The sequence below is a fragment of the Megascapheus bottae genome, chromosome 36 (assembly GCF_031878675.1).
Source record: "Megascapheus bottae isolate mThoBot1 chromosome 36, mThoBot2.hap1, whole genome shotgun sequence".
NCBI classification, from domain to species: Eukaryota; Metazoa; Chordata; class Mammalia; order Rodentia; family Geomyidae; genus Megascapheus; species Megascapheus bottae.
In genome coordinates this window covers 656,987-678,632 of record NC_143544.1, presented here as the reverse complement: position 1 = coordinate 678,632, position 21,646 = coordinate 656,987, and the positions used below count along the sequence as shown (strand labels likewise).

Sequence of the window (21,646 nt, the reverse complement as noted above, 5' to 3'; positions counted from 1 at the left end):
TTTAAATGACAAGTTTAACATACAAGTGTTCAAGGAGGGAATCTCTATTTACAATCACTGGGACTTAGTATTTAGAACTTAATCACAATTAGGCTAAGGGTTTGTATGTCATAGAAACATATTAATTTATTAAATAAAACATCATATCTATAGAGTCATAGGTTTTTATGTCTATATAGTTATGTTTATATTTCCATTATCATGTCCATAGCATTGGGTATGCAGATATTGAGTCCTCGCTACTCTACATTGCCAAAAACCTTCTAAAGTTTAATGAAGTATAGCTTTTTAAAACATCAAGTAAAGAAGCATTAGAGATTAAACTCTAAAAACACACAGGGCTGGGGACGTATAGCTCAATGGTGGAGCTCTCTCGTCCAACAGGCACACAGCTCTGGGCTCCATCCTCAGTATCACAAATAAATGAGATGTCCTAAACATGGCTTACAGAGGTCAATTTTAATACATACAACTGCCGTACTTCCCTGCTGAGTTTTGTTCACATCTGTGGTGCCTACATTTATACATGGACATGACTATAGGAAAGCCCATCTCTGCCTCCAGAGGTACACAGGTGGCTCACACCTGTAATCCTAGCTACTCAGGAGGCTGAGCTCTGAGGATCGAGGTTCAAAGCCAGCCTGGGCACTACAATTCGTGAGACTCTTATCTCCAATTAACCACTAGAAAATGGGGAGTGGGACTGTGGCTCAAGGGGTATAGGGAGGTAGCCTTGAGCTGAGAGGTCAAGGTCTAGAGTTCAAGCCCCAAGACAAAAAAAAAAAGTCAAAGGCTGGGGGATGGGATGTATAGCTCAAAGGTAAAGGTTGCCTAGGCAAAGATTATGAATGTCATTAGTCATGAGAGAAATACAAATACAAACGTAATACAGCCAGGTACGGTGGTTCACACCTGTAATCCTAGCTATTTGGGAGGCTAGGATTGTTGGTAGCATCAGGGTTCAATGCCAGTCTTTTTCAACCTATAACTTCCACAAGCTATTTGAAAGGCTGAGGCTGGGCAGATCACAGTTCCAGGATGGCTGGGGCAGTGAAGACAAACTTTACTCCATTGGATAACCAACAAAAATACTTGGATTGCAGTGTGGCTCAGCAACAAAGTATCCCCTGGAATATGGGTCCTGAATTCAGTCACACACACATCATATTTCACACAATTCTAACAAAAGCTATGCTAGACTGAGTGGCTAGGTTCTCACCTGTTGGTGCAGAAGTCATGGTTCTGTAACTCAGGAGATGAGGTTTTTGTGTCCAACCTCTTCCGCTCTACTTCCTGCCAACTGTCTTCTGTCCATTTTCTTTTGGTCTGCTTCTCTTCCCGCTTTTTCCCCACATACTCAGCATAGGTCTGGATCCGATAGCTTTCTGCATATTTGCTGGTATTCACAGCTACAAGGAAAAGAAATGAAAATAAAGTAAACCAGGCAAATGCTGCCAAATATGTTTTGTTGAAAAGAAAATAAAAAGAAAAACAGGCCACCAGGTACTGAGACTAGCCATGCTTGGTCCTTTCCTTTTTCAAGGACACTGACGGTGCTCAGCCAACAGGAAGGCTTGGAAGCAGGAACAAGTACAGGTGGTACATATTTCATACTAAGGCCAGGTCAGTTTTTGCTATGTGTGTTTTTTTTTTGTTTTTAATCAGTCACAGGGCTTGAACTCAGGACCTGGGCTCTGTCGCTAAGCTTTTTGGCACAAAGTTCTACTGCTTTAAGCCATAGCTCTACTTCCAGGTTTCAGGACTTTTTTGCCTGGGCTGGCTTTGAACCATGATCCTGAGATCTCAGCCTCCTGAGTAGCTAGAATCACAGTGTAAGCCACCAATACCAGGCCTCAGGTCACAATTTTCTTTTAGTTTGTTTCTGCAGTACTGGGGATGGAACCCAGGCCTTCACTATACCACTGAGCCTCATCATTAGCTAGAGCCAGGTTAGCTGTCCTTATCCCCTGACACCCTCTCCCTTGAAGCTGCTGGAACATACTGCAACCATATGAGTGAGGACGGACAGATGGCTTCCTGGCACTGGTGCTGGCTTATGCAGTTGGGGCACGCACTCTCCTAGCCACTGTCCTGAAAAGAGAAGAGCCTGGCTGTGCTGTCAAGGACAGTGCTGGTATCTCCACACCTGCACCAGCAAAAAACCATGCACCCGGCAGAGCTCCTGCAGGCATTCTCAGCAGCTGTAACATGAATGAGTGTACAACAGAGGCAGCAGGGGAGGTGAGCTCGGAACATGGGAACTGGACCAGGACCTGCCATGCATCAGGGTCCTCCAGCTCCAGATCCAGGCTGGGGCAGCTAGCTGCATGAGGGGCAGAGGCTGCATATGTACAGTGTACAGCAACAGCAAATCAATGCCCTCAGTATTTAGCCAACTGTTTTTTGGGGGGAGGGGCTGTTTTGGGGTTTGAATTCAGGACTTTGTACTTGCTATGCAAGTACTCTACCACTTTCAGTCTTTCTGCTGGTGTGTGTATGTGTGTGTGTGTGTGTGTGTGTGTGTGTGCTAGCCCTGAGGGCTGGGTGCTATCCCTGAGCTTTTTTTGCTCAAGGCTAGCTCTAACACCATTTGAGTGACAGGAGTTAGACACGCCTGCCCACAAGGAGATGGTGAGGGCTGTGGAGATGATCCATTGGCAGGTGATCTGCAAAGACCCTCAGATCATAGCATGGTAATAACAGTGTGTCCCAGGGGCTACCATGGGAATGTCTCCTGTAACTTCCTCTTTAATGCCAGCCTTTGATCTAAAGGATTTTTCTGAAGCCTGCCCGAGGGGAAAGCATGGACAACAATCCTTTGTGGAACTGAATCTGGATTACCAGGTAAAAAGAGCAGGCTCAAGGCAAAATCCCCCATGACAGAAAAGGTGATGACAGCCAAGGGGAATGCGTGCGTGCATGCGTGCGTGTATGCGTGCGTGCGTGTGTATATATATATATATATATATTTTTTTTTTTTTTTTTGCCAGTCCTGGGCCTGAACTCAGGGCCTGAGCACTGTCCTTGGACTTTCTCAAGGCCAGAACTCTTCCACTTGAGCCTCAGCACCACTTCCAGCTTTTTTCTATGTATGTGGTACCAAGGAATCAAACCTGGGTCTTTGTGCATGCTAGGCAAGCAAGCACTCTAGCACTAGGCCAAACTCCCGGCCCTGTGCATGTGTATTTAATAGTGTCCAAGAGTTTCCAGTCATCTCATTCTCTGTCCCCCGGACATATGTGCAAACAAGCGGCTAATGTGGACAGGGAATTCATTTGGACATCAGGATCACTTGAGAGGGGATATGGATGGTAATCCACTTTGCTGGCCTTCACATGGCCAGCATTTCCTCACGCCCTTCATGTCCCACAGCTTTGCAGCTATGGGCCTTTAGTCTAGAAGGCCAAGCTCTGGCTGTCGGCCATGCTCTTGAGGGCTATATCAGCAAAATGAACTGGCCACCAGTTGCATCCTCCAGCACGTTCAGCCTGCCTGCGAAGGGCGGGGCAGCATGGAGCAGGCTGCAAGGTAACATAAACTCTTCTAAATTTGTCAGGGCAAAGATTCAAGGCTATCTTTTGGTCCTAACATGTGTTGTCAAAGCCACCGGGGAAGCAAGCTTATATAGAATCCACCCTGTTTCCCTCTAGGTGTGCAAGGCCGTTGAGCCAGAACCACCTGGCCTGTTCACAGCTCCATTGGCTCTGGACAGGCACACATTAGAGCAGTCACTCTCCACAAATCCTCCAGAAGGGGACATCGCAGTGACCACACAGAAATGGAGCATCTAGCAAATTCAACAGCTGGCTGAGGCTGTGTAGGTTAAATGGCAAAGCTGGTGTGGAACCAACATATGAGCGATATATAGATACAAAATAGTGCACCAGCCACAGCACCACGTCCAGCTTTTTCTGAGTAGTTTATTGGGGATAAGAGTTTCACAGACTTTTCTGCCCAAGGTGGCACTGAACTATGATCCTATATCTCCTGAGTAGCAAAGATCACAGGCGTGAGACACTGGTACCTGGCTAGGTTTACATTTTTTTTTTTCATTGAGGTATTTTCTTTTCTAGCCAGGTATGGTAGTTCACATCTATAATTCCCAAGCTTGGGAAGCTGAGGCAAAAGGATTACAAGTTTAAGGTAGTACTGGCTACATAGCAAGACACTATCTCAGCCACACCACCACCTCCTTAGAAAAAGGACTTGCCTTTCACGTCAAGCAAAGTGTAAGTAGATAGATCAGATATTGATAGGGAGAAAGATTTAACATATGCTGTATAATCCTTCTGAAAGTCTCAATAACTCAACAGTAAAGAGCAGTCATTAGAGGAACTGGGCTGGGTTATGGGTGTTGAGGTAGAAAGTGACTCTTATGGGAGTTACCTGGAGTTTGGGGGGTGATGGAAGTGACCTGTGTTTTGGTGGTGGGGATGACCGACTGTAGTCATTCACTGAAACACAGACCATCCACCAAAGACACTCATTTTACTATATTGGAATTGTACCTTAAGTATTCCATGGAACTGAAAAATAGATTCTAAAATTTAAATGGGTGAATAAAAGACCCAACAACAGCTCATTTTCTTTTTCTTTTTTTTTTTTCTCCACCTCCCTGGCCCTCTTTCTTCCTTTAGGCAATTCTGTGAATTGAACTGAAAGGCTTTGTGCTTGTCCACTTGATTCATTCTAGTCCTGTCTGCTTTTAGGGTTTTTTTGTTGCTGTTGTTTTTTCAGGTTCTCATGCATTCTGTCCAAGCCGGCCTTGGACCATGACCCTTCTCTCTTTGCTTTCGCCTCTTAACTAGCTGGGATTACGGGTGTGAGCCACCAAACACTTCCAAAGAGCAACTAGAAAAGCCTCTTTTCATGCTGTAGTAATTAGGACAGGTAGCTATGAAGTCCAAGTAAAAATAACCTGGTCAATGGGACCAAGAAATAGAATTCTGCATCTGGGAGACTTTGATTTTTGACAGAACAGTCTAGAAAAATGGAAGAGCTGGAAAGATTGTTTATCTATAGGAACAAAATGAAAGTGGATTCTTAGTCATACCGGGACAAAAAATCTAGTCCAGACAGATAAAGAACTTAAATATCAAAAGCGAACTTTGAAAAGTTGAAAAGAAAACATAAGTGGAGATCTCTCTGAGCTTGACATAGGAAAAATTTATGAAGAGGCATAAAAGATCAGGAGGCTTGGCTGCATTAATATTAAAACTCGGCTTCATCAGAAGATTCTTAAAAGAGGGAGAGGAAACACTGGGTTAAGTAGAGAAGACATTAATAGGACACCTGACAGAAACCCAGAAATACATGAAATGCCGACACATCAGTCAGATGACAATAGAAATGAGAAAAGGGCATGAGGAGAGCATATCATCATCTCACAGGGGAAGCAAAAAAGGCTAATAAACACACACAGCCCCAGGCCTGGGAATGCCAGATTATCACTTTGTGTCTGTTGCATGGGGCAAAAATGAAGACGGTTGGTAAGACCACCATTGGTCTTGTATTATTGTGCAAGTTACACATAATTCTTACTTGTTCACTTAGTCACCTAGGCAACTCAGTCATGTGTATCTGTGGAAGTGTCAAGTCCTACAGGTCTATAGGGACACCAAGCTCAGGACACAGGAATGGTACCCCCAACAAAGATACTGAGGCTCTGCTGAGCTTAAGGGTTGGGAGATGAGGTAGTATGGAAAATACTAAAGAGAGATGAGCCACAGGCAGGACCACAAAGTAAGCTATCTCGGGAGGGCAGGGGCCAGAGGCTGGGTGACAGTAGGGGGTGCTGTAGCTAGTGTGGTGGGAAACTTGGAAGGCCTCAGCCTAGGACCTGGGGGAATAGCAGAAGCCAAGCAGTAAGTAGATGGAGGAGAATACGAGTCAGGATGGAAGGCAAGGGTACAGAGAGATGAAAGGAGCGACAGTCCTTGAGTCCCAGACTAGACCTATCCAGAGGCAATGAGCAGGAGGCTAGATGGTCAGGGGCAGAATGGATGGAAGGTGACACTGAAGGAATAGGAGACAGCCAGTAGAGATATGTGGGGTAGACCAGGAACCAGGTTGGGAATCCCTGGCAGAAGGGCCCAGGGAGAAGGGTGAGCAAAGAAGAGCCCACGCTGAGTGCTGAGATGCCCTCCCATCATTCCTACCTTTCCACCTGTCGTACCCCCATCTGTCTCATCAAGCTTCCTAGCTCCATTTTCATGTACACACATTGAGTATTATGACTGTGTGTGCCCACAATTCCTCTTTCTATTCTTCTGCCTTTCCCTCCTTGGTTGGGTTTTCTTGAGGAAGAATCTTACTTTGCAGCTGGGCTGGCCTCAAACTCCCAATCCTCCTGCTTCAGCCTCCCATCTACTGGGATTACAGGTGTGCACCACCGCACCTGACTATTGACAATTTTAATGAACCTTCAAAGCAGTCAGCATAGCAGCGGACTACCCTAAAACCCCACCAAACACAAAAGGCTTCCTAACTGCTAGCACAGCTCCTTACAAGGTGTGCTGGTGAGGTGCAAAATGGAAGGAAATTGAAGATGGAGGCAAGCAGGAACAGATAGGAGTTGAAGAAAAAGTTTAAAACAATTACATTTCCAAATAAAACCCCAAAACAAAACCCAATCTTCATTTTGTTAGACAGAATCCCCAAACTTAAAACAGGAAGGAGTCAGGAAGCAATTCCACACTTCACAGTCTTACAGGAGTTGACAGACAGCTGAAAAGACCTGAGCAATTTACAACATTCTTCACGCTGCATTCAAGAAAATGGAGACTGATGTCTCAACTACACAAGAATAACTCAGGCTGAAAAATCAAAGCTCAGTCAGACCATGTGAAACACCGAGAACACTATATAAATCCCACCAGGGGAAAGACCACCCAGCTCATGTTTAGTCACACTCTTTACAGCAACCTCTGAAGGCATGTAACATAAAGGAGTACACACAGACCAGGATCGTGGTGCTGTGGGAGGCAGGGGTAGCGGCTGCTGTACCATCTCCAGTCCTAACACAGTGTCCTAGGGTATAGTCTTAGTACATCCTCTTCTCTGTCTCATTCCATCTGATGAGAGGGTGCAGCATGAGCCTCACAGAGGGAGTCTCTGACAGGCCAAGAAACAGCCCCCACTTGTGGCCATGGCAAGCCCAGTGCTACCACTGAACCTGCTTCCCCAATGCCGTCTTACCTGCCTCACTGGCAGCACCCAGCATGCATCAGGTCTCAGATTGTAGTATCACAAGCTGCTCCCCTCAGGACAGGAAGCTATCCCTTGCTTCTCCCTCCTTTTGTCCCAGTATCAAGCAGCATTGAGTTCCTGACCTACTACAGCCCTGACCCAAAGCTTGCTGATACCTGCCGTTCAAAGCCCTATTTCTAGGTGACAATGTGTTTTGTGTTCTAAAAGGTTAATCAACAAAAGAACTTTCAGGACACAACCCAGTTGGAGCTGTGTATAAACTGTTGGCTGTAGGTAGCAGAATTAAATGCAGTCCTTTCATTCTAGTGGAGGATGCCTCAGTTTCCATGCAGGTACACACCAGGTAGAAGCAGGCCACATACCCACTTAGGGGAGTGAGAAACCTTGCAACTTGGTGGGCAGCTTAAGAAGTTTTCAACCCTCTGCAGTTATTAGCTACATTGTGGTAACACATGAACACCATTTTATTCCCATTCCCCACCAGCATGTGGGCAAAAATACTGGCTGAGCAGCACAGCTGTAAAGATGTGCAAGTTTCAGCTGGTGAGAGGCTTGAAGTCTGTTTATACGCTAACGAGTGTTCACTAAATGGCAGGATATCCTCCTGACTCTGCAAAGCCCGGGGGAACAAAGGGAGCTGGGAGCTGCAGAGGATGGAAATGACAGGTCCTTATCAGCCAGGCCAAGGCTGAGCTGGCTCACCTGGGAGGAAAATGTCAGCACCCAGACAGTCACAGAAACTCCCTAGGGACTGCCAATGGGGCCACCCTGAATATCCCTTCACCAGGTTGGGGGGCAGGGGGTGGGGAGAATCCCAGGTTGCTCCATGAGGAACAAGAGCCCTCTGTCTGTGCTACACAAACACTCCCACACTACCTCAGGAGTCTAGATGTGGCTCACCAATGTCTCCAGGATACCCCTACACATGGCAGTCCTGCCCCCCCCCCAAAAAGGCTTGAGCAATGGCTCAAGGAGTCCTGGGCTTCCTGTCCTCCATGGCCTGAGGACAGCGAGAGACGTGTGGTAAATGGGTAGCTGCCATGATCTGACTTCAGAGAAGACCCCCTCATCCTGAGTCCCAACTTCTCCGGACAGGAAACTGCAAAGTGGAGTGGGGGGGGATAGGTGCCCTGGTTCACTTTCCATACCCCTTTTCCCACCTTTGATGATGGCTGAGCCTCACAACTTACTTCTTTGGGGGACTCTTTCTGTATAGCACACATTAAAAACCCTAAACAGAGAAGGTTATTTCTATTCATTTTTGGAGACACGCTCTCACAAGGTTGCGTAGGCTAGCTTCCAACTCATGGGGTTTAGGAGATGGGAACAGAGAGGAAAGAGGTGGGGAGAATGAGTCAGTGAGAACAAGCTTTGCCCTGTGGCGAGTGCTTTGGGTGGTTGGCGGCAAGTCCCCCAACCTAGACAGGTAACCATCTCCATCACTACAAGAATCTGTGAAATTCTCTGCTAGCAGAATAAGATTTGTTTTTAAGGTGACACTGGAGGTGGGAGGGGTGGCTCGTGGGGGAGCATGTGCTTAGCACCCAGGAGCCCCCAGGCTCTCCCAGCAACCCATGCACTCATACGACACTGGCACTGTTCAGCCTTCCTGTCTTCACACTTTTGTTATCCCTAAATTATTGTACTTGTTTTGGTTTCCACATCATAAGGAAAAAGTAATGTGTATATATATATACGTCTATTTAGATGTCCCATATAATAATCAATTGGCTAGATAATAGTCACGTGTAAAAATTTATGAATACAAAGGCAAGCATCTATACTTCAGTGGTTCTGAATGTTTTAGAATAATGTATCATAAAGTCCCCAGTGACCTAGGGGTTTCCCATAATGTCAAAATACTTAATACAAGGAATAGTTAGTGGTAGAGAGTTTGGCTGGTATGCAGAAGGCACTGGGTTCAACCTCAGAGCTCTTTTCCCCCAACAAAAAGATTTTGATACAACTTCTGAGAGTCATGTATCAACAGAGCAGAATGCATCATTTTTCTGACTGGCAGTAGAGTGCTGGTAGATTTAAAAGTACTTGCTACACTGTTCCCTAAAAAAATATTGCCATCCTTTGAATTCTAATCCTCCAGTCCCCACATCGAATGCCTGTAATGTTAAGTAGTCTTGTCTTGGAGCATGCGTCATGGGCGACTTAACCTATTCTGCCTTTGCATTGTATTATGCTTGATTGCCATAAGCAAAAGCACAAGTTCTCCGGTAGCAACTGCCCTGGAACTGGACTGTCAGGCACCACACACTGTGTTTTACCTGTGAGCTTATACTGCAGGTGAGCACCCTGTATCCCACGTCAGGTTAGCCGGGAAGACAGGGCCATTTCCAACAGGAAAAGAATGGCTTTTAAGAACTGCCTTGTATCTAAAGCTACATCCACATCAGTTGTGTTGAATCCAACTAGCAGCAAGGAGGTACATGGCTGCAGACAGGACTTGGTGAAACAGTCCATAGGGCTCAATGACACATGCGACCACTGTGACCAATAGGGCTTGTCAGAGGAATCAACTGCCTGGCCTGGCAGTACATAAGATGGGAACAGAAGAGATAGTGAAGGTCAAAGTGCAGGCAGAGCCCTGTGGACTCTACTCCACCCCCAAAGGGTCAGCCAAGGGAAAGAAAAGAGCTTTGCGGGGCGAAGGCTGAATAGCCACAACTCTCAGGTTAGCAGACCTGACACAATTTAGCTATGTGGCCTCTGAGGGAGTCCCTGGCAGGCAGCTCCCTGGAGTAAGCTAAGCCAGGCCTTCTGGCTCATGGCCAGCCTCTACCCCTTGGAAACTCACGCCACAAACATGCTCTCAGCTACCCGATCACACTCCCCAAATCTCATAATTGGGTGACTTAGGGTGGGGTGTTGTTTCCTTGCTGCTTCCCAAAAGAACACAGGCAGACCCTGTGTAGTCTCAAGAAGCTTTGAAATACTTTAAAAAAAAAATACACACACACACACACACACACACACACACACACACACACACACACACACACACACACAAGTAAATGAAGTCCGGCTGCCTGAGGATTTAAAAGACATGATGATCCTCTGAGGGAAGGGTGGGGAACGAGCTTGAGTGTGCCAGGGCAACACCATTGCTTCCTGCCTGCCCCATGCCCTCTCTGGAAACTGTTCTCCCATGTGGGCCAGGTGCTCTCTAGGATGGCCTGTGGAGACATGGAGTTCCACCCTGGACAGTAGTGACCATTACTCACTCAATGAGCCGGATGTGGGCCCGAGCAGGCCCTCTCATACCAGAGGATGACAGCTTGCACATGAGCACACTATTGGTCAAGACACAACTCACAGTCAGCAGACACGCCCCAGGGTAGTCTGGGAACGGAGAGTCATGTGCATCTCCTGTCATCTCCCGTGTACTCAGGTACAGTCTCACTGAGTGGAATGTCAAGAAAAACCAGTCTCATTTGCCTCAAACACCACCCCACACCAGGAAGCATGAACTCCCAAACACGCACCAACTCCACCATGCAGCTGGATGTGGTACCTGGTCTTCAGCACCCTGAAGCTAGCACAGCACTTCTCTGCACCCCAACAGCCCCTGTCACCACTATCAGCCACTGACAAGAAAGGCTGACCTCCCAGGTAGGGATCTGACTGCAGATTGGAGAGAAATGTTAAAGAATTCATCTGACAATGTAAAAACATTTTAGTACTAAGATCAAATATGGATATATTAGAGAGACTAGATTTTTTTTTAAATTGGGAAGACTGGTTTAAATAAAACATGACTGCAGAGAAATTCCAAGTCTTGCTCCTCCCCTCCCTGGCCCCTGCCCTTGAGCTAGAGGCTCTCTGGGGTTAGAGGCAGCTTGAGTGTGGCCTCCTGCCACAGAGGCATCTAGTAAACATTAGCTAAATCAATGACTGACTCGCTTTTCTGGCTGAATGGGCACAATGGAGAGAGAAGACCCCTCTCTCCTTGGCAGTAAAGTGGTATACAATCAGGCAAGGACAGTGGGCAGGCCCCAAGTTCAAGCCCAAGGACTGGCAGAGAAAAGAGAGAGAGAGAGAGAGAGAGAGAGAGAGAGAGAGAGAGAGAGAGAGAGAGAGAGAGAGAGAGAGAGAGAGAGAGAGAGAAGGAGAGAGGGAGAGAGGGAAAGAGGGAGAGAGAGAGAGAGGGAATGACATCAATATGACAAATAAGGAAATAATAACCTTCAAGAGAAGTTTCCTTCTTTCTTTCCTTCCTTCCTTCCTTCCTTCCTTCCTTCCTTCCTTCCTTCCTTCTTTCTTTTGTGGGACAGACTCTGTAGATCAAGCTAACCTTGAACTCAGGATCTTTAGTATTGAGACTACAGGCATACATATATATGATTTCTTAACTAGCTATCCTTGGTCTCTCTTTAGTTTTTTTTTTTTTTTTTTTAACCAGTCCTCGGGCTTGAACTCAGGGCCCGGGCAATGTCCTTGGACACTTTTTGTACAAGGCCAGAGCTCTAGCACTTGAGCCACGGCGCCATTTCCAGCTTTTTCTGTGTATTTGGTACTGAGGAATTGAACCTAGGGCTTTGTGCATGCTAGGTGAGCACTCTACCACTAGGCTATGCTCCCAGCCTCTATCCTTGGCTTCTTAACCTATCACCCTACTTTTCTGAAGTACATCCCAGGCCACTGTGCTATAAGCCCAACTCTCCCATTCTCTAGCTCACCCCACCTTTGCCTTTCAGTGGACAATGCCAGAAGCTCAAAGGGCCAAGCTGCCACTCATCTGTGTGGTATGGTGTTTTGACTTTACCATGCACACAGCTTCAGTCATATTTTCCTATTGTGCTATACTAAGGAAGGAGACAAGACAAAGCTACATTAAAAAATTAAAATAAAACAGCAGAAAATGATTCTGAGCCATATATATATATATATATATATATATATATATATATATATATATATTGACAGTCCTGAGCCTTGAATTCAGGGCCTGAGCACTGTCCTTAGACTTTCTCAAGACTAGAGCTCTATCACTTGAGCCACAGCACCATTTCTGGCTTTTTCTATGTATATGTGGCACTGAGGAATCCAACCTGGATCTTCGGGCATGCTAGGCAAGCGCTCTACTACTAGGCCAAACTCCTGGCCAGCTGAGCCATATTTTCTTTGCTAAAATGTTCTGAGCCAGGCCAGGTGCTGGTAGCTCGTGCCTGTAATCCTACCTACTCAGAAGGCAGAGATCTGAGCATGGTGATTTGAAGCCAGATCAGGCAGAAAAGTCCATGAGACTCTTACCTCCTATTATCTATCCCCAAACTGGAAGTGGAGCTGCAATGCAAAGTGGTAGAGTACTAGCCTTGAGCATAAAAGATCAGGGACAGCACCCAGGCCCTGAGTTCAAGCCTCATGACCAACAAGGGAGAAAAAAAAAGATCTAAGTAACAGAGACAGGAAGAAAAACTTTACCAATCAGAATTTCAGAGTGCCATCCACCATGGGATTGCTTAATAAAGGCACTTTTCTGGATCATTTGACCTTTGAAAGAGTTTTGTGAATACCAAAATCAGATCAGCAGGTCCTATTCTATTATCCTCCAATCTAACAAGTGCTGCCATTAAGCTGAACATTAGTCTTCGTTAATTTAAAAATTTAAACGTTTCACTTCCAGCTGAAACCCTATGGCAATCAGCTGTTTATCTCCATGAGTTGGGACAGATGATAAGGCCAAGGTCCCAGTGTCCTTTAAAGGTCAAGGATGATATAACCTGTCCTGTCCTCTGATCCTTGGTCAGAAATGGCTTTTCACGAAGGACAGAGAAAAAGTAGCCAGGGCCGCACAAGCTGAGAAACCCTTAAAACACATTCTATGCAAGGACTCACTAAGAAACAACAACAAAAAATTAAAACAAAAATAAAATGGGCTGGGGATGTAACTCTGTTGACAAATCACTACTTAGCATATGTGAGGCCTTCGATTTGATCTTCAGCATAGTAAAAAGGGGGGAAAAAGTTGAGAAGCACTAAGCAGTACATGAATTCCTATGCTAGTCAGACAGAAGGGCTAATAAACAATACATCACACACAATGTAAGCCTGAACTGACAAGCTGAAATCATAACAAAAATATGAGATAAAATACAGCCAAGACTATGAGACAAAAGTATTGCTGGCTCTCTTCTGTCTACTGAATTATGAGGAGGCTTAAGAGATTCAAGTAGAAATCTGTGTGTCTAAAAGATAAACACAGCTAAAAACTAGATTATGTGCAATTCTGAAATCTTTGGGGTTTAAAGTAATTCGTTATCTCTCCTTCTCCTGCCTCCAGTTTTCTGGAGGCCTTAAGTTAAAAAGATATTATTTGTCAAGTGTCAGTGGCTCACACCTATAATCCTAGCTACTCAGGAGGCTGAGCTCTAAGGATCACTGTTCAAAGCAAGCCTGGGTAGAAAAATTCAGAAATGGAACTCAAAGTGGTAGAGTGTTAGCCTTGAGCAAAAAAGAGCTCAAGGCCAATGACCAGAGCCTGAGTTCAAGTCCTAAGACCAACCCCAAAAAAGGACACTGTGACAAACACAAGACAAAGAGTTTTCTCTTCCTGCATTGTAGGTAAGCACTAAGAACTATCATTCATTTAGCAGAGGCTTAGTGCTTACATTGTGTCACTGCTACCCTTCCTCAAATAGGGGGAATAGCATAACTGTCTTTTAAAAAAGACTCTACTCTGAGGGCCAGGAGTGTGGTATAGAGTGCCTGCCTAGCATGCATGAAGCCCTGGGTTCGATTCCTGGGTACCACATACACAGAAAAAGTCAGAAGTGGGGCTGTGGCTCAAGTGGTAGAGCACTAGCCTTGCGAAAATCCAAGAACAGTGCCCAAACTCTGAGTTCAAGCCCTAGGACTGGCAAAAAAAAAAAAAAAAAAAAAGAAGAAGAAGTAGAATCTACTCTGTATATGAACTTTATAACAAATGAAAAAAAGAATAATCTTGGGGCCGGGAGTTTGGCCTAGTGGTTAAAGTGCTTGCCTAGCATGCATGAAGACCCGGGTTCGATTCCTCGGTACCACATATATAGAAAAAAGCCAGAAGTGGTGCTGAGGCTCAAGTGGTAGAGCTCTAGCCTTGAGAAAGTCCAAGGACAGTGATCAGGCCCTGAGCTCAAGCCCAGGACTGGCAAAAAAAAAAAAAAAAAGAATAATCTTTTTAAGGGATTCCCACTGAAATATTTATTAGTTAACATGATACAGCTCTAGAATATGCTTCAAAACCAAACTAACACTGGGTACTGGTAGCTCTGCCTGTAACCTTTATTCAGAAGGCTGAGATCTAGAGGACTGTGGTTTGAAGCCAGCCCTGTCAGAAAGTCCCCAAAACATTATCTCCAATAAACTAGCAAAAAGCTGAGCCGGAGGAACGAACCAAGTGGTAGAATGCCCACTGAGGAAGCAATTTGAGATTCCAGTACTACCAAGAATAAAGGCAGAGACTCTGTGTTTAGAGTTGAGTGGTTGGAAAGGAATACACAGGAGACTGTGTATTTTAATTTTTTTCCACAATAATAAATTCAAGCAAACCACAGGCCCTCCATGTGAGCCCTACCCTTCAGAAACCCTACCAGCAACACCAGTGTTGATCTGGCCTCTGTTGACCCCACAATGCTTGGTCTTTGGACGTTCTAGGTTATGTTCTTGGATGTAGCTAAAGTCCATCATTTTGCTTCTGGTGTTTTTCAATTCTAGGAAAGAGCTGCTACAAATACACTCTGTCCACTTTGGTAAAACTCAATTTTCCCCTTTCTCACGTGTAGAACAAGAACACTTGGTGGACAACAGAGTATGTCACATATGGTCCAGTTAATCCCGCACCCATCCATTAATAAAGACACTGGCTTAAGCCATGGCTAAAATGGGTGACTGGAACCTGGCTCCCTCAGAGTTCTCACACTGAAAGGATCAGAAGTTCAAGCCACAGCAGACAAGCACATCTCCTAATTAAGGCTCTTAGAATTCTCTGAAGAAAACCAGGGCTGTCCAAAAAATGCTACAGAGCTGCAGGTCCCTGTCCCACCCCATCACCCAGTCCTCCAGCCTAGCAAATATATAACATGCAATAAAGATCCACACAAAGTCACACACCAGTAAATAAATACACAGGGTCATTGAAGAAAAACATATACCAACAGAAACATTTTTTTCTCTTTCTACTTGGAATATTTTTTAAATATTATAAAGGAGCCGAGTCTAAGGTAAAAATAGTCCTGCAAGTAAAAACAAGAAAGGCCTAAATACCAACACAGAAAGAATCTTGGCTGCAGACCTCATATGCACCCCAATCAGAAGCCAAACACAGCTGGGATGCAGGTGGGGAGGGAAGCAGAGGCGCCTTCATGTAGGAGGTACAGGAGTGCTAGAGATGACCTAAAGCACCAGCTTTAAGGCCAGTTGTGAACTAGGCCACCTCTAAAGTCTGCAAGAGAAATCTCACGCCAAGCCTGCTCCATGCCCAGATGTGAAAAAAAAAAAAAAAAAAAAAAGCACAGCAAACAGCCAAGGTAAACTTTCCAAATCCACTTAAGATACTTTTTTTTTTTTTTTGGCCAGTCCTGGGCCTTGAACTCAAGGCCTGAGCACTGTCCTTGGGCTTTCTCAAGGCTAGAGCTCTACCACTGGAGCCATAGCACCACTTCTGGCTTTTTTCTATGTATGTGGTACCGAGGAATTGAACCTCGTGCACGCTAGGCAAGCACTCTACCACTAGGCCAAACTCCCAGCCCCCAAATCCACTTAAAAGATAGGCATTCTCTTGTGGGTTTGATTACAGAAACTAATAAAGTAGTCTCTAAATAAAAAAAAAAAGATAGGCATTCTCATTCCGATCGAAGAAAAGCAAATTTGCAAATTTGCACCTGTATGCTTTTCACAAATGACACATCAAAAGCAACTCTGAAAACGGGTCAAAAGGGATGGAAAAAAATGTTAACAGGAAAATACTAACCAAAATAGGAAAACCTTGCAATAATTAAGTTATATCATACAAAAAAAATAAGTTCTGGACAAAAAATAAATTCAACCCACTAATTAGAACGATAGCATTAAATTATGAAAAAACAAAAACTGACAGAATTATAAAGGGAAAAAAACCCCAACAATTCCACAACCACAGTATGAATTAAAACTATAGATTCCAACTATAAACTTCTAGATCAAATGAAAATAATTAATACATAATATAGAAAACTGGAGCCCATGTCTGACCAGCTGGACATACAGAAGCCACTACTTACCAGTTTCATTGTCAAACATACTTGGAATAGTTACAAAAATTAAGTCATAAGGCAAGCCTCAACAAACACTACTGCCTGTCTAATGCACATTAGCTGACACAGAGCTGAAAAGTCAGAAGGCAGGGTGTGGCCTGGGTACAAACTGGACAGAAATCCACTGAGGGCTATGCCTCTCTGCACTGTCAGAGACACCCAGCCTCTGCAGGTGGAAAACACACTTGCATGTGTGGAAAGGAAACCACGTCCACAGAACATTTCAGAAATGGCCCGCCTACCTCTGTGAACATCCCATGAGGGACACGGGATAGAGACTTCCACGGAAGCCCTCGTTAATTCTTTTTGTTGTTGTTATTCATGGAGCTTGAACTCTGAGCCTGGGTGTTGTCCCTGAGCTCTTCAGCTCAAAGCTACCGTCCTACCCTTGAGCCACAGCCCCACTTCCGGTTTTCTAGTGATTAATTGGAGGTGAGTCTCACAGCTTTGTATTGCCCGGGCTGGCTTTGAAACGTAATCCTCAGATCTCAGTCTCCTGAGTAGCCAGGATTACAGGCGTGAGCTACCACACTAGGCGGAAGTCCTAGTTAATTCTAATGAGTAAGTATGAAGTCTCGTTTTCTTAGCTACAAATGCTTAAAAGCACTTCCGGAGCTGCTATTTTCCTATGGCAGCTATCCAGTTCTAAACTGTCTTGTTTTGTTTTTCCTTACCAGAAGGAAGATGAAGAACTGAGGCCTGAGGCCAAACCTCAGTACCAAGTTATCATGCCATTGGTCCATCCAGGTGGTTTACATAATCAAGATCATTAGGTATACTTTCCTGTCCAAACACGAGTGAGAAAGATCTTTACTCCCCGGAGCAGCTGTTCACTGCTGCTTCTAAGCTGTGGCATTCAGACTGTTCCATTTGTCAAGATAAGAGGACAAAGATCAAATTCTAACTTACCATTTTTCAAAATGTTTGTAAGCATTTGGTAGGGAAAAGGCCAGGAAGGAAATGCTCTCTTAACTGAAGCCAGCAATCTAATGAGAACTAAAAGGAAATTCTAATTTGACTTCTAATTCTTTACTAATATATTTTACTTCCTATTACACATAATTTCACCAAGGGTATTCAGTTGCAATATCTCAGAAACAATATTTCAACTGTAACTTGTTATTTAACACAAAACAGAGCCATTGGTACCTCCTCAGATCTGCCTGTGGCTTTGGTTTTGTTGGTCGTGGAGCTTGAACTCAGGGCCTGGGCACTGAGCTCTTTAGCTCAAGGATAGCACTGTATCATTCTAAGCCACACTACCATTTCTGGTTTTCTAATGGCTAGTTGGAGATAAAACGCTCACGGTTTTCCTGCCCAGGCTGGCTTTGAACTAATCCTCAGATCTCAGCCTCTTGAATAGCTAGGTTTACAGGCATGAAGTGCAGGCCTCTGGCCTGTCTGTGGGTTTTTAATGTATCTTTCCTTGTTCAGATCCATTAAATCTTACCATTATCAGACATTACAATATCATACATGTAAAATGAATCTCTCAACATTACAGCTCAATATGGGTGGTATGTCGTGGGGAGAAAGGAAGACCTATTCTTTTTTTTTTTTGCCAGTCCTGGGCTTGAGCTCAGGGCCTGAGCGCTGTTCTTGGACTTTCTCAAGGCTAGAGCTCTACCACTTGAGCCTCAGTACCACTTCTGGCTTTTTTGTATATACGTGGTTCCAAGGAATCGAACCCGGGTCTTTGTGCATGCTAGGCAAGCTCTTTAACCACTAGGCCAAACTCCCGGCCCCAGGAAGACCTATTCTTAAACAAGGACTTCACTAGTGACCAATTTTGAAACAGTCCATGATAGAAAATACTATTACAAAAAACGTGAGGGTGTTAACTATTTTCTTGTCTCTGCTTGTCTGGAGTTATCTTGTGATGGAATTTTAACTTAAGATATAAGAAAAATATCAGGGTCGTGTCTTATACCAGTCTCACTTAAGGTGATCTCTAGAACAGAGGAGGTATCAATGACTAAGATATAAGACAGGTGAGCCACCCACCTAACAGGCAAGCATTGTATCTGGACAGCTCAGGAAGCCAGCTTGAAGCTATTCAAGACACATCAGTTCCCATGGCCAGCAATGGCAAGGCAGGGCTCTGAAGTGCCACCAGTTGAGATGGCAGAAGGTGCTCCCAGTTGGATGGGTGGGTGAAGATGGTTGCACAAGTCACTCCAGGTCAGCGTGTCCTCTGTTCCTGGCACGTTTCCTTCCTATAACCCCTGTACAGGGTTTCACATGCCAACAATGGGGCAGAGCCACTCAGTGAATCTCAGGAGTTGATGAGCTCACCAGACCAAAGGGCAACTCTGTCCTCAGCTCCAGGCTCCACAGGAAAAGACAGTACTCAGTGTCACGTGGACAGAGGTCAAAAAAAGATGACGTCATAGAGCTGAGGACCCTTGCTTTGATTTTAACCCAGTTTGCTCATGCTACTTTTTTTTTTGGCCAGTCCTGGGCTTAAGCTTAGGGCCTGAGCACTGTCCTTAGACTTTCTCAAGGCTAGAACTCTACCACCTGAGCTTCAGCACTACTTCCAGCTTTTTTCTATGTATGTGGTACCGAGGAATTGAACCCAGGTCTTCTTGTATGCTAGGCAAGCACTCTATCACTAGGCCAAACTCCGGGCCCCTCATGCTACTTTTTTAAGTGCTTGTTAAAAGAATTAGATGAATCCCCCTGTCTTTTCCTCTTCTCCCATCTCAGTTTCTTACTTCCTAAAGGGCTACTCTCACTTCCTAAAGGGCTAAGGTGCAAAGTTAAAAGGAAACAGAAATGAAGAGGCTGGCAAAGACTCATCAAAGGTTAAAATGGAAATCTACCATAAAGGGATATGTCTACAAGGAAGCCAGATGCCAGTGGCTCACACTTACAAAATCCTGACTACTCAAGCAGCTAAGATCTGAGAATTATAGTTTGAAGCCAGCCTGGGCAGAAAAGTGCCTGTGAGACTCTTTTTTTGTTTTGTTTTGTTTTTTGCCAGTCCTGGGCTTGAGCTTGGGCCTGAGCACTGTCCGTGGACTTTCTCAAGGCTAGAGCTCTACCACTTGAGCTTCAGCACTATTTCTGGCTTTTTTCTATGTATGTGGTACCGAGGAATCGAACCTGGACATTTGTGCATGCTAGGCAAGCACTCTACCACTAGGCCAAACTCCCGGCCCCCCTGTGAGACTCTTATCTCTAATTAATCACTCAAAAAACAGAAGTGGTACTGTGGCTCAAGTGGTAGAGTCTTGAACTCAGAGATAGCATCTAGGCACTTAGTTCAAGGCCCACAACTGACCAAAAAAAAAAAAAAAAAAAGTACCAAGGAACAGAAGAAATTAGGAAATCACTTGTAGTTAATGTCAGATTCAGTAGTACCCTATGTCACCATTTACCTAATCACCCCATATCAGGGGTCTCACCCCCTGTCAGAAGCTCATCTTTTCAGACCTGGGGCTCTGCCATACTTTCATCTTCTTTGAAAACAAAATACAGGTAAGACAGCTGCAGAATAAAGTACTTGCTTAGCCCATACAAACTCTGGGTTCCAAACCCACTACCACAAAATCAAACCCTCAAAACACAACCCACTAATAGAGAATGCCTTTCCCCTGAAAGGTTTCAGGTCAAAAGGCCTAGCTCTGTGGACACTGTTCAGAGCCCCACAGGCCCATTGCGTCTGGGGAAAGCACAAGGTTAAGTCTCTGTGAGCCTCTGGTCACACAGTAACCTTGCTTTTTGTGCAGATCCAATTTAAGCCAAGTTGAGTCATTCACCATGGGCTCATGGCCACAGCACTAGGTATCCTGCCTGGGGGGAGCTGATGTACTTTCTCTAAGGTTGAGACCAGCCCCCTGCCACTCACAGCAAACACCAGGTTCTGAGGCCACTGAGCCACAGAGTCACCATAAGCAGCCCAACAATTCATAAACATGGCACTGAGTACACTGGGAGAAGGCCACTCATTTAGTATGTGAGCTGAGCTGGACATGTGCTCGGGGGGTGGGGGGACCCTCAACTGATACCTCCTCCCCTGGCCCTGCATTTATCTGTGGATGACTGAAGCACTGTGCTGATTTTGAGGTCACCAGAACTGTAACAAGTAGGAGAGTGAACAAGTCCCCAATCTGTGAATCATGAGAGCTAACTGTGCCATTTTTTAAAAAAAAAAACAGGTCCAAACTAGCTGTCCAAATAATATGAGCAGACATACACACAAGACCTAGCGAATCCAATCTCATCCAATGGCAGGCTTTTTCTGAGTGTGTGTGTGTATGTGTGTGTGTGTGTGTGTGTGTGTGTGTGTGTGTGTGTGCACGTGCATTCGAGCACTCCTGAGATGGAGCCTGGGCCTGGGTTGGTGAGGCACAAACATTCTACCAGCCACACCCACTCTACCCTGTTTAACCATCTCCTCCAACAGAAAGCTGCTAAAGTTACCAGTGAACTGGAACCCTCCCCACATTGATAGGAAGTTCACTACCCCCCCCCCCCAGCTACAAGAACTCATGGGAAAGGAGAGATAAGTAAAGTCAGCAGTTTTGGCAGCAGTTTTCTGATGTTTTGTTCAAAGCACACCAAAGTATCACTGTAATATTCTGCAAAGGTGGCTCCCATGCCAGCTTCTCTAACTCTGTGCTGCCCATCTGCTGACTGTTCACGAGGGGCCCACTTAGTCCCAACCTGAATCCTCGGTGGGTCCTGGGTATGGAGCTGTGAGCGGAGCCTGAGTAAGCATTTGGGTGGCAGGTGTCACTTGAACTTGGAAAGATGGACTAGTGGCTGGCACGACAGCGCCATCTTGTGGCTGGTGCAGGCAAAGGAGGGCATATCAAGTCATGATGGGAGATAAAACATTCAGTTTCCATAAACTGACTGGGTGCCAATAAAACACCTCACAGATCAATCACAAAACAGAGAGTGTCACTGTGGGTCAGGATGTCTTCTACTGTGCTGTTTAGACAGTGTAACCCTCTCCGCCTCACCTCTCAGCACCCAAGCCTCTAGAAATGCTGTTACCAGAGTCCAAATTTGAGATGGGCAGGGACAGGGAACAGAAATGGACACTTTCAACTTTCCCAGGTTTAATCAGACACAGCAAATACCCTCCTCTCCCAGTACCCCAAGAGGGAAAACAAGAATGGAGAGAAGGGGCCCAATATAAA

At 45.2% G+C, this 21,646-nt stretch overlaps 1 protein-coding gene across 1 annotated transcript in view; it reads right to left on the bottom strand.

Annotated features, from left to right (window-relative positions):
* The window catches only part of Parn (poly(A)-specific ribonuclease), a 74,152-nt gene that overhangs the window by 7,574 nt on the left and 44,932 nt on the right, over window positions 1–21,646 (bottom strand). Inside the window, exon 22 of the mRNA XM_090324628.1 lies at window positions 1,220–1,409. Coding sequence (XP_090180754.1) covers window positions 1,220–1,409 — 190 coding nt within the window. The remainder of the gene's footprint in view (window positions 1–1,219; window positions 1,410–21,646) is intronic.